This window comes from Ostrea edulis, chromosome 8 (assembly GCF_947568905.1).
Source record: "Ostrea edulis chromosome 8, xbOstEdul1.1, whole genome shotgun sequence".
In the NCBI taxonomy this organism is placed as follows: domain Eukaryota; kingdom Metazoa; phylum Mollusca; class Bivalvia; order Ostreida; family Ostreidae; genus Ostrea; species Ostrea edulis.
Genome location: NC_079171.1, coordinates 55,342,461 through 55,356,256, shown reverse-complemented (window position 1 = coordinate 55,356,256; position 13,796 = coordinate 55,342,461). Strand labels below are relative to the sequence as shown.

The following is a 13,796-nucleotide window of genomic DNA, read 5'->3' as shown; positions in this document are numbered from 1 at the left end:
GCTATTGATATAATTTAAACAGAGGTTTAAAACTTCCTGATATGTTCCTTGATAACTATAGACATTGACTAGAGTATGAAACGGAAATGCATATCATTATGGTTATACTCTTTGCAGAAATATTAGGTTCTTCTGGATATGGTAAGTACATGGACATCTTCATCGAATTATCTTCATTATCAGAAATGTAGAGCAATGTTTTTATTTCAAGTTGTAAAATAATGGTATGTTTAATTGCTGTATGTTTGTAGTTCACGACACATTCAATAATCATTAACTCATATCGAGACCACAACTCTAAACAAGTGTGACTTATATCTTGCGTTAACGGTCGAAACAGTGAAACAGTGCCAGAGACTACCTTGATACGAGGCCTTTGTTTTGAGGTCATAATAAACGAATTCATGATTTGAGGCGGCGTGGTTATTGTGAATCAAACTCAGACTTCACAGACTCGGGATATGTCTACGGTATCTTATCCATAAGAGTATTTATTTACACATAAATGTACGCTATCGGAAGCATTACATCTTTGGAAAATGTCTAATCTGTAGTGTGTTAGAGATAGTAAATATTGCTTATTTCTATATATAGCTATTCCAATTTTTCATCCCCTTTCCTGAAATTTAGAAACAATGGAATATCTTCAACTTTGCTTGGTGATCTATTTTTCTTTACACAATTTGAAAGACCATGAGATATAAACCTTTCATCATGGACTTCTTTAGAAATTCTGTTCAATTTCAGAAATACATTGTTCTCATAAGAACTAATGTGAAGAGTCATCTATACAAAACACACTTGAAATTCAAATTGCTTGCGGCTTCTCAGCAATGAGAGTGATCTGTCCTTTGGTATATAAATCAAGCAACTGAAATTTACGGCATTATGCATACTTTGCATTCAATTGATGTAATTTAATCATTATGACCTAGTTCGATCATCAACTATAGTAGTTGTCTAGTTGACTTCCAAAATTTAATTGCGTATCCTTAGTTTGATTCCAGACCTTCAGTGCACATGTCTGATACTATTGTTTAACCATTCTGTCAGACAGCATTTGACCCGATGTATTGGCAAATTAGATCGTTATAACGACCATAGAATTTGCGAAATGCTGACTTTAAACGAGACTGTTAAAACCCCTGTATCATCAATTTCTTTGTCAGTAGCTTGCCTCGATTTGGAAAAAAACCTGACCATACGCAGAAGAAGCTATTGCGTAACGAATCAGTTGAGATATATAAACACCATATGTAGGTGATAATGAACTATTGCTACATAAGTATGGGATGCTGACGATGGAGATAACATAGCATCCTTCGTCATATAGTTGAGTTGTTTGTTTACCGTTAATATCTACTTTATCTATAAAACAGTATTTTCAAAATCACCAGTAAGCAGCAAAACGTAATAAATTGTACATATGTGTAGCGTTTCTGATTCATTTTTGCTTAGTAGATATTATTTACCAAGCTCAATATTTTTACATATCTTGGGACTAAGTTTAGTATAAAGAATATGTTTATTTTCATGAAGTTTTTACTTGCTCTTGAGAGAAGTTAGCTTCTCAAAAAGGGGAATCATTGTAAATTAGTGTTGTGGGTCTATCTCGAGACCTCATACAATGATCTAGTGAACAGAATTCATTTTTACAGTATTTGTTGTGTTGTTTTGTTTATAACAAAAATGGAATATCAAAATAAATGCATTGTATTAAATCATTTCAGAGTCAACCAAATTGTGCTTATATTCCTCATAAATTTGCTATGAATTACTACTCTTATGCAATAGATGCGGGGATAGGACATTTTAGGATGATGTTCTGACATTAACAAGTTTGAAGAAAATATCAAGAACAAATATCTTCTTTGGCTACTACCTTTTTGCACAATTTTTGGTATTTGCATGGTTTTCTGCGGGATTTACTCTAAATAATCATTTGCATTCATATGTCGATTCAATATATCCCTTTGAATTCGATATAAAAAACACAGATTCCTCCACATCTGCATCGTCCTTAGATATTTTATCTAAATTAGATATTAAAGGTAAAGAAACAGTTTACATTCCTGACAAACGAGGTGATCTCACCTTCTCCATCGTCAACTTCCCAGATTTATAGATATATATCCCATTATCACCTGAATATGGTGTTTATGGCTTTCTCATATTATTCTACGCACAAGAGTTTGTCCTGCGTATGGTCAGATATGGTTTATTGTTCTATCCAATCTCCATAATTATGTATCCTGACAGGTACATTTTCTCCTGTTTAACGTCACACTGAACTTGGTATCCAGCTATTGGCTCATCATATTGCTAAGAAAATAAAACAAAACAAATTTAGATCTTCTTTCAGCAGATCCCGGTAGGGTCATCAATTCGGTTCTGTTGAAAAAATCTGTTGCTAAAGTTTAGCGGATACATTTAAACAAATGTATGCATTAGTTATCAATGTCGATATCATGACTAAGAAGCACAGTGCCATCAGAAAACACTAGGTGTTTAGTTGCATGCATTTTAAAACGTTGCAAACATGCATTTAGTGCTCAGTGGAGTGTAGTGTGACAAGGCATCGAGTTATTTTCCCCTTACAATGACAGTTGTCTTCTTTTCTTTTCAGCTATGATATATCAATACACATTTCCTCTGACCCCCCCTCCCCTTTGTGACAGGTTTAAAATAGAGTGTATGAAAATCGAATATTTTGTATCAGTAAGTGTTCCCTTTGAAAAACAATATCTTCGTAGATTATAAATGTCTGCATACTACAATAAACAATACCACATTTTACCAAGTTCATATATACGTATATTTGTGGACTGCCAGCTGAGTTTGAGGCCTGTGACATAAGGCAATCCACTTCTGCAAGTTTATGAAGTAGCAAGGTTTGCATGTTATGCGAGTGCAAGATTTGACTTTGCATCTTGAATTTGTGTCTGATGACGTTTTCTCAATTCTTATACAGAAAAAAAATAGTTCAATGTACCTCATAGATTAAAATGTTTTGAAGTCTTTAAAAAGTATTGAAACACCCAAAAATTTCTTTTCAATAACATCATAGAAATATCATAATAAAACACTATTTACAAATAACGTGTACTTATATAATTCATAGCAATCAAAAGCCTGTTGTTTAAAGAACTAACCACGTGGGATATTGAAGCTCAAATTAGTTTGTCGGGATACCTACTGTTTGATTTACAGATTCCAGAGGAAATATTTAATAGTTCCTCATACAAAATATACGTAGAATCTGGACTATTAATGCATGATCGGTCGATATGTTTTTGTGTTTACTGTTCAAAACAATGACGGTGGACCGATGTATGTCCGAGGCAAATGGTGGTGGGAGGAGCTTTCGTCAGTGCATTTCATTGGTCAAAATATAAGGTCACGAACTTCTGTGGATCGATGTATTGTCTACCACCACATATATGGTTAAACAAAGTATTTTTTCAGACTTAATTTCATCACTTGAATATATTTGATACACAAACCAAATATTCAGAAAGTTAACAAACACCATCAAGTGTTATAGTATTGCGTTATGTTGCTGTTCATGAATCTCATGCCTAGGATATTAATGGTTTCGTTTTTATTTTGATAAAACTTTTCGATTGCATTTGATAATTCCTAAATCAACATATTAAAACCGAAGAGTTATCATCTCGAAATATGTGAAATCGTGAATCTATAGACGTATAGTGTGTTTTGAATGCATAGGACATATCTATTTTAATGAAATTGTGTTCAAATAAAGCTGTTTAAAGGTCGTAACCTTTGAAAACATTATTTCGTTCAAAGTACATCAATAACGGTATTGAAGCAAAATAACACCACCAAAACGAGACTGGAAATATAAAAGTTGTTTTTGAAGTACCACTTTGGAATGAATATTTTGTGTATAGCTGTTGGTTGTTTACGTATATTTGTCGCTCTAGGTATGCTGAACAAACTACCTGGGTACAAAGAAGAGATATTTTTAACTAAAATCAGTTAAAAATAATCTATTCAACACATATTATCATAACTGAATTGCAATCTGGGTAACCCTACCTTTTTTCCAGAGGATTTGTCCTTTGATAAGTCCACCGCCCACTATCCTGAATACTGTTATGACGGTTACTATTGTGATCGATATCAGTCCAGCAATGCAGTGGACAGAGTCAACAGCACCTGCACTAGGAACCGCCCTATCGGAAGATATCGCTATGAAAGTGTTTGGTGGCGTGTTGATTTAGGTGATATCTACAATGTTTACAACGTCATCATTTTATTTAAGGACTACGGAGAGGCGAGAGGTATAGCAATAAACTTACTAGACATATAACAAATTAATAATTCATCGTGGAGAGTATACTTATCTATAAACTACATTGTATTTTGGTTTGTTTTGTTTTAAACATATTTTACTGATCAAATCAAAAAGATTGGGAAGAAGTTCTAACAACTTACAAGTGAAAGGTGAAGATAACGAACAGTGAAGTCTCTCTCCTGAAATATTACAATATGTCATGCAGGATAATCATTAACAGATAAAATGTACAATAATTTGATGAATCTACAAGTTTAATCTATATATGTAGGAACAGCTGAAATAATATTTATATTAGCTTGTAGAGGCAAATTAACATCACCGCATAAGAAGTTGCTATTAATATTGACGAAGTCGAGCATGAGAAGGCGATCAAAAGGAGTATTGCTAGCTCTGGAGTAATTTTTACAAGGGAAACAAATGATATGCATATTTTAGTGAAAGTTGATGGAGCGCTTTAAGACAGCATTACACATTAGGATTTAAAATTTCCAAAGCCCTCATTTACGTATATATAGTCTTTACTACCCTGTTACGGAAATCAAATAACAACTCATCTCAAAATTAGAACATTTCAAACCTTCCAATATTTTATTTTTTCCCACTTGTATTCTATAATTGTCAATTTGCATTGTATAATTTCCTCTTGTATTTTATAATTTCCACTTGTATTCTATAATGTCCTCTTGTATTCTATAATTTCCACTTGTATTCTATAATTTCGACTTTTATTCTATAATTTCCTCTTGTATTGTATAAATTCCACTTGTATTATATAATTTCCACTTGTATTGTATAATTTTTCATCTGCACCGTGAAAGGTGAAGATAAAGAACAGTGATCAATCTCAAAACTCCTATAAGGAAAACAAAATCGATAGTTAGGCAAACACTAACACTGTATAATTTCCATTGTAATGTTGAAACATTTCATTGTATATTTTGCATTTGTATTTTGTAATTTCCGTTTAAATTAAAAAAAAAATACTTCATTTGTATTGCATCCGATGGACTGTTTACCTTGATTTGTAGATAATAATTTCATTAGTAAACATCCATTCTAGAATTGTTCATTCATTTAGACGATAGGGCTCACGGCGGGTGTGACCTGTCGACAGGTGATGCTTACTCCTCATAAGCACTTGATCCCACCTCTGGTGTCTCCAGGGGTCCGTGTTTGCCCAACTATTTATTTTGTATTGCTTAAATGAGTTATGAGATTGATCACCGATTGCCTTTCATATTGAGACGTCACCAACTGTAGGTGAAATAGAACTATCCGTAGCCCACAGTGCCATATCAGTGGGAGGTCTTCGATGTGCCAGAGCCTACTGCAACACAGGACCTGCGTTTTTTAAGGTCATACTTCTAAATGTCGAAGGTTTGATAAAAGAGCATACACTACCTATGTGTGATGCAACCATGACACGAGGGGAGCTCGAACGCACAACCTCACGGCCACGAACCAAATAATATAGCACTGAGGTACGGCGACCGATTCCGTGTAGGACTTGTTGAACACGTAGCTAGGACTTGCAAATTCAGCACCGGGTGCACGCACACCCACCCCTTCACAAATAGGATCTTTTTCATATATATGTCCAAAATGTGTACGTTTCATTTTATCAGAACTTTGGTATTTCGCCACAACAAGACTTTGCCCTGGACTCACTAGAAGTATCAAGCCAGCTCCCTGGCATCTAGCTGTTTAGTACATCCTTTCGTTTAGAAATTTCTAAAACCGCCAGAGTTTAAACACGAGGTTGATAAACAAGGGGAAGTTTGAATGTGCTAATCACAATAGGATTACTTATGAAATTAATAGATTTAAATTTCGGGGGAGGGGGGGGGGCTTCACCCAATTACATTTAGCAAATATGGTATATGTACTATCCTGTGAAACGTGGCTCTTGAACTGGACAGTGCAAAATATTTAAAACAGTACACACATTACCGAATTCGATAAATAATAATTGCATAGGATTAATCTAATAAAATTCTTTTTAATAACCCCCACCCCCCCCCAAAAAAAAAATAAAACATCCGTCGGATACAATGCAAATTAAAAATGTACGATGCAGATTGATATTTTACAATACAAATGAAAAATCATATACTATATTTAGCTCCAAAACTTCATAGTTATTTTGGATTTCAAACATTTCGGTTGAACATCACTGAAGAGACATTATTTGTCGAAATGCGCATCTGGTGCATCAACATTGGTACCGTATAAGTTTTACATTATGACCCCTGGGTCGAGGCCTCTGCTGGTGGACTGTTAGTCCCCGAGGGTCTCTACAGCCCAGTAGCTTAGTACTTCGTTACTAGCTTCAAAATACGGATGTATATTTAATTGCTGTTATAAAATTTAGAAATTCATTTCAAAATTAAGGATTATCTCCCTCGCGCATAGTTTTTATCCTTGGACGAATTTGGTTCCACTTTTTTGGCACGCTGTTTTTGGCTATATTTAGCTCCAAAACTTCATAGTTATTTTGGATTTCAAACATTTCGGTTGAGCATCACTGAAGAGACATTATTTGTCGAAATGCGCATCTGGTGCATCAAAATTGGTACCGTATAAGTTCTACATACTAGAAATGGAAATTATAGAACGGAGAAGGAAAATTAAACAATAATGATAGAACATATACAGAAGAAATGAAAAATTATAAAACACAAATGGAAATTATCAAATATTTTAGTGTTTTACATGACATTCAAAATAATCGTAGGTTGTAATTATACTTTCGAATAGAACTGCACTTTACGCTAATCGTCAAGATAGTTTACATACACGCAATGACGATTAACATTGATTCTTAATGATAAGTTGAGGTTGTAGCATTTTGTATGGTTAGCATACCACTTTATTAAATGAAACAATTTTATTAATCTTGTAATGTCTTTCTTTGACATATTTCAAGTATCAAGGCAAAGAGGTCGCTTTGCTGGATTTTCCATTTATTTGTCCAATTCAACCAGAAAGGAAGCAGGCATAATGTGCTATAAGAATGGACAAGAGTTACCTCCCCTTGAATTCACTACAACATGCACTGGTCTTGGGCGATATGTGTTCTTCTACAACGAAAGACTACGAAATGTTACATATCCTGATGGATATGAAACCTATACATACACGGAACTATGCGAAGTTATAGTGCAAGGTAAATATATATTTGAAGCTTTAATTTATCTAGTCATACTTCATATCAATTTTGAATTTTACTTCATTACGTACCTAGGTTGTACGAGAACAGGGTTTTATGGGGATAAGTGCAGACTACGTTGTCCTGAAAATTGTCTGGAAAGGAAATGCAATATTGGGAATGGTACATGTATGGATTGCAACATTGGATGGACTGGCAAGTTCTGCAGAGAAAGTATGAATCTTTCATTTATTGGATGACACATGAATGAAAAAGTACTATTTGACCAATCTGTTTCGTAACCAGTATTGATTATAACTTTGGAATGCAAAGATGATTGTTAAATAAATCTATGCTTGCAGTATATAGCAGTTGTTACGACTGCCGGAAACAAGAATACTAAATGCCACTATACACATGTAACCTTCCAGATTTGATTTGCCACACGCATTTTTGTTTGCGCATGCGACTTGGTCTATTGATTAAGATATCAAAATAAAAATACAATAGAGTTTACAATTTTATGGAATCGTTCAAGGTTGGACCGTCTGAAACTCACCATTCCTAAATTCATGTAAGAGCATTTATTTTCATGATGAAAGAGTTCAGAGTTTTGAATGGTCAAAGTCTTCCTTTTGAATGTGTGTTTTGTAAGCCACCAGTGTTGTTCAAAGAACTGTCCAAATATGATATTGAAGATAAAGATATGCATTGTATATATTTATCATGACTTTTTTGTAAGCATCTTTGTTGCTCGGTTACATCCGCCGTAATTATAGTCTTGCTAAGATTAGGGTAATGTAATGATAAAATAAAATTCTGATTCGTGGTATTGTAGGAATATTATTGAACATGAAACCTGATATTTTTTATTATGTGGAAATTGTTGCCTGGTATTATTGATAGGATGTCATTTTGGATCATATGGGGTCGAATGTCAATCCATGTGTGCAGGATTCTGTAAAGATAATGTATCGTGTAACCACGTGACTGGCGGTTGTGATGATGGGTGTGCAGCAGGGTGGTCAGGGACATTTTGTGAAAAAGGTACTAATACACGCATTTAGATATGTATTTCGTTACCATTGTGTGTAATGCTTAAAATTCTTTCCGACTCAATCTTATGATTGTTCATAGTAAATAAGAATATTAATCAAATCCCAAATTGAAACTTGATAAAATAGCTTCAAATTTGATGACAAATGTATGGTCCTGCAGTTCTTATTCAATGATATATTTCTGGTGATTTTACCGGTTAACATGTGAGTTATCAAAAACAGAATGTGATGTTGGAAAGTATGGACCAAACTGTATCCATAGCTGCAGTGGTTACTGTATGGACGGCACTCCATGTAACAGAGAAAATGGACGCTGTGAGACGGGGTGTATTCCGGGGTACATGGGCGATGTCTGCGATCAAAGTATGTTTCTAGAAAGAAGTCCTCATCATAATTACAATGTCGTACTCCCAGGAACCTCTTTGAAGATATCTCTCATTGCTAGAAATTAAATTAGACATAATGTTGTCAAGTTTATGGCATCTAAGCGGTGATTGAAGAGGGCAAGTGGACGACAGTTTTTATGTTATTTTTTCCCTCATCGCAATATATGTAATTTTGAAATGTTTTGTTCCTTAAATTATCATGCTTAATGCTTTTCTTACAGGTTTATAGATGGTGTTAAATCAACGCTTTGTAATTTTGACAGATTTCCGAAATATCATAATTGAATTGTAAATTCATTCATTTTTATATTAGTTTGTTCACATATTTTAGTGGCTTGAGTCATCTTCAAGGTCTATTACACTGACTGATGAACGGGTATCAATGCTTGAAGCTGGGTTATTTCTCTGTTTAGAATGTCCCCCTGGATCCTACGGAATAAATTGTCAGTATAGATGCAGTGGACACTGTCATAATGATGAGATCTGTAATGGATATGATGGCAGCTGTTCTCGGGGATGTCAAGAACCATATGTCGGTCTAGCATGTGACTTCTATCGTAAGTTTCATCTAACGAATACATAAATATATTTTCAGACAGATATGCTAAACTCAATCTTGAATGATCTTGAAAGGTAAAGATAACGAGCAGTGACTTAAAGGGACTGTTTCACGATTTTCCTACCAATTTTGTTTTTCACTTTAAATGATCAAAATCTACAATCTAATATTTTAAGAGGGGTTCACAAAAATTAATATTAAGGTTATTTATCACGACATCAGCTCATTATGGAGAGTTCATTATTTGTTTTGAAAACAAAGATTGAGGTGTGCTATTGTTTATGAAGTTTTCAAAAATAAATGGATATTGATTCAAGTTTATTAACTTTGTTAGCTGACCCGTTTTTATATTCATATGAAGCATAATTTATTCAAAAACTTCTACGTGAGAAGAAAAAATCTCTCGCTGTGGCCTATAATTCGACTTTTAGATATATCGATGACGTTTTGTCTATTAACAATGATAGCTTTCATTCATATGTCGATTTGATATATCCCTCAGAGCTCGAAATAAAGGACACCACAGAGTCATCCACTTCTGCTTCATACTTAGACATTTTATTGAAAGTAGACATTAACGGCAAACTGACAACTCAACTGTATGACAAATGGGATGATTTCAACTTCTCCATCGTCAACTTCCCACATTTATGTAGCAATATTCCATTATCACCTGCATATGGTGTTTATATATCTCAACTGATTCGATATGCAAGAGCTTGTTCTGGGTATAGTCAGTTTTTAAATCGAGGTAAGCTACTGACAAACAAGTTGATGGTACAGGGATTTCAATAGTCCCGATTGAAGTCAGCATTTCGCAAATTCTATGGTCGTTATAACGATCTAGTTCGTCAATACAACCTCGCACTGGGTCAAATGCTGTCTGACGTGTTTCATACCGATTGTTAAGCCGTTCTTGGCACACTGATTTTGACTGCGGATAAATCCGTTTACCTGATCAGGATATGGGGCTCACGGCGGGTGTGACCGGTCAACAGGGGATTTTTACTCCTCCTAGGCACCTGATCCCACCTCTGGTGTGTCCAGGGGTCCGTGTTTGCCCAACTATCTATTTTGTATTGCTTGTAGGAGTTGTGAGATTAATCACTGTTCGTTATCTTCACCTTGCATATACATCACATTTCCAGTATACTTTAGGTAAAATGTGTCATTTAAAAGTTGAACTTTGTGATTGTACAAATTGAAGATGCTGTAAATTACAAAAAAGTAATATTTCACTGGTTTGTTTGTTTACATCAAAAGACTCGAATCCGTGTTTATATAATACAGAATCAAAGCTAAAATATTACTCTTATCCTTGCATTCAGTTGATACAGATTTTGGGTGTCATCATTAGATGAGTTATGTTTTTGATTTTTAACATAAAAAATGAATATAGATATTTCTTTCGAGAAACGTGAACCAGTCCCTTATAATAACATTCGAATAAAACTATGAAGCATTACAACAAGTTGTAAAGCGCAAACTGTTTTCATGTGCAATCCTGCATATGATGGTTGTATCAAGGACGTTTTGCTCATTTTACGTCTCGTTCAGAAAAATAGTTTGATCTTTGTTACAGACGATACATCAACCAGTGCCTCAACTATAGCACTCGCTGTATTGGTTTCACTGATTGGTACAACCCTTATATGTGTTGGTACCATGTTATTGAGGTATGTAAAGTCACAATACACAAATGGTCAGAGTAACCTCCCTTATCAGAAAAAGAATATACCTTATTGGCAGATTATAAATGTACAGAAATTCGTTTATTGACAGTGATTCAGCAATTATGAATTGGAATATATATATAGGATTTCCATTTGCCATTCCATACATATTGTGCAAGAAACAATAAAAACAGGCATTTTTTCACGTCTCTCTCCGAAACACTGTTGTTGTTTTTCTTTCGTGTTGACCTGATATACTTTCTCAATCATATATATAATTTTTCATCATCAGGCAATATTTACTTCTTCTCGGTATCTGATCCCACCTCTGGTATATTTAAGGGTCCGTGTTTGCCCTACTCTTAATTTTGTGTTATCTATAGGAATTACGTGATTTATCGCTGTTTACTTATCTTTACCTTTTATTTTAATCATTTGATACCTCTTACTTCTTTTCACCTCATGTCAATATGAGCATCATTATGGATATCCTTTTTTTTGGTTCCGCCTGTAATTAACATAATTCTGTTTTTCCTTGTTTAGTGATAAGATTTGAAAATACATTTTACATTTATTTCCTCTGTGAAAGAATTACCCATTGTAAAACCATAATACATTGTGATATACAAAGAAACACATTGCTTCTATATGTTGTTTTTGATAGCTTGAAAGATTGTAAGGTTTTCTATAATTTTTTGTAAGTGTTCGTTATAGCAGGGATTCAAATCATTCTTGTATTGAAGTATATGGATTTCACTCCATGTGTTGCGATACAACATCTGTATTATATGTAACAGTCACGAGCTAATGATTAGTCTGTTGTAAAATAACATTGGAATAATTCAAAAACTCAATTGCAGGAAGAAATACGGCAAAACACCGGAGAAGGTAAACGAACCCGTGAAGGAAGTCAGAGTAAATGAAACGTTTTCAACTGCAGAAACCAGTGTAAAAGACGAACCACAAAGTTACGAGGAAGTGAATGTGTCTGAAAATTGGAATGCATACCAAGACTTAAATGCTCCGGATATTATGAATGCATATCAGAATTTGGAGTTTGCAGCTTAATTTCAAAAGTTTCAAAGTGATAATGATTGTAAAAAAGACCACATCGACATCTAGGTTGATGTAAACTTTGCAGAGGGTATTTGACTATAATTGTCTAATGAAGTTAAAGATTTGTAGATTTCTCATTCAATATGAGCGTTATCTAATCTTTTGTCTTTGTTTAGTACGCATTTATATTGAACATTTTTTTGTATTTGTCTGTAACACGTCTTTATTAAGTAACTGCATTTAGAGTATTTATAGTACCATAAATTGAGTATAGAAATTAAGAAGTAAAATGTAGATAAAATCATTGGATTGTCACAAAGTCGACATTGAACTGATTTATATAAGGCCCTTTTGGGAAATGGTTGCCAGTAAAACCTTCGTTTTAAGGATATTTATTCTGATTTGCTTCTTTTTTAATCTAATATTCACTTTTGATTATTCGTTTTTCTCCTTAAAAACTTAACATCGTCTGCTGTCATCAACTTCATCATGCTAACTGTCATTGCAGGTATGTTTCGAAGGCTGAGGGTAACAAGTACAGATAATAATATGTTTATAACCAGAAAAAAATTCTCATCGCATGGTGTACATGTTGTTGCTATTGATAAGTGCATGCTTTGAAATTTAAAACAGAGCAGCAAAATATGACGTCACAATCCATTATTGCTGTTATAGAATTTAGAAATTCATTTCAAAATTAAGGATTATCTCCCTCACTCATAGCTCTTATCCTTAAACGAATTTGACTCCACTTTTTTGGCACTCTGTTTTTCCCTAAAATACCTCTGAAAGTTTATTGTTATTTCGGATTTCAAACATTTCGGTTGAGCATCACTGAAGCGACATAATTTGTCGAAATGCGCATCTGGTGCATCCAAATTGGTACCGTATCAATTTTACAATACATCAACTGTGTATTATTTCCCTTTTTTTATGAAAAAGCGGATCAAATATCTCAACTCTTCGCTCGTCTTAGTTTGCTGCTAACGTCTATGTTCAATAAGATATCCAAATACAAAACAAATATTCAGGACTCTGTGGTGTTTTTAATTCAATTTTCCATCATTGCCCAAGTCGGTCCGAGCGGGATACCAACCCACGCCGAGCAGTGGTGACAAAATTACATGGCCTTGCACGTCTGGTCAACGTGGGAGCATATCCCGCTCGCGCCGATAAGTGAGAAAGTTTCCGTTTTACTTTCGGAAGGTCGGTGATCTCCTCCCAGGTGCATTGTATCTTGGCTCTTTCTTCCACAAATAAAAACTGTGCGCCATCATATAACTGGAAAAAAGATTGAGTGTGGCGGAAAACAGATAAACTATAATCGTAACAATCATTTTGTATTCTTTATCGGATATATATGAGATTGATCACTGATTGTTATGTTCACTTTTTTGTGAATGAGGTGAGTGATCTCTATAGATAAAAGTCGTCAATGATGCATCGAAATAGGAAGTTGAATTCTACAGGAAGAGCATTTTCTTCTCATATAAAACCTTTTGTGAAAAAGTTTTGCCTTTGAATATAAGAATACAAAAATAGGAAAAGGCCAGGCTAGTTAATAAAACTACGCAATCCGTATCCATGGGATT

At 34.2% G+C, this 13,796-nt stretch overlaps 1 protein-coding gene across 3 annotated transcripts; it reads left to right on the top strand.

Moving 5' to 3' along the window:
• Positions 1-13,238, top strand: LOC125661957 (multiple epidermal growth factor-like domains protein 10). 3 transcript variants are annotated; one of them, XM_048894138.2, is made up of 9 exons: positions 1-141; positions 4,074-4,307; positions 7,251-7,490; positions 7,569-7,706; positions 8,379-8,519; positions 8,753-8,893; positions 9,330-9,473; positions 11,058-11,151; positions 12,009-13,238. In XM_048894138.2, the coding sequence occupies exons 1-9, from the start codon at positions 87-89 to the stop codon at positions 12,214-12,216; spliced, it is 1,395 nt and encodes a 464-aa protein (XP_048750095.2). In that variant the 5' UTR covers positions 1-86; the 3' UTR covers positions 12,217-13,238. The 3 variants fall into 3 exon arrangements, with proteins under 3 accessions (XP_048750095.2, XP_048750093.2, XP_048750094.2); XM_048894136.2 differs by having other exon boundaries at positions 39-141; positions 7,251-7,706; XM_048894137.2 differs by lacking the exon at positions 1-141 and adding an exon at positions 2,247-3,453 and having other exon boundaries at positions 7,251-7,706.
• The last annotated feature ends 558 nt before the right edge of the window (positions 13,239-13,796 follow it).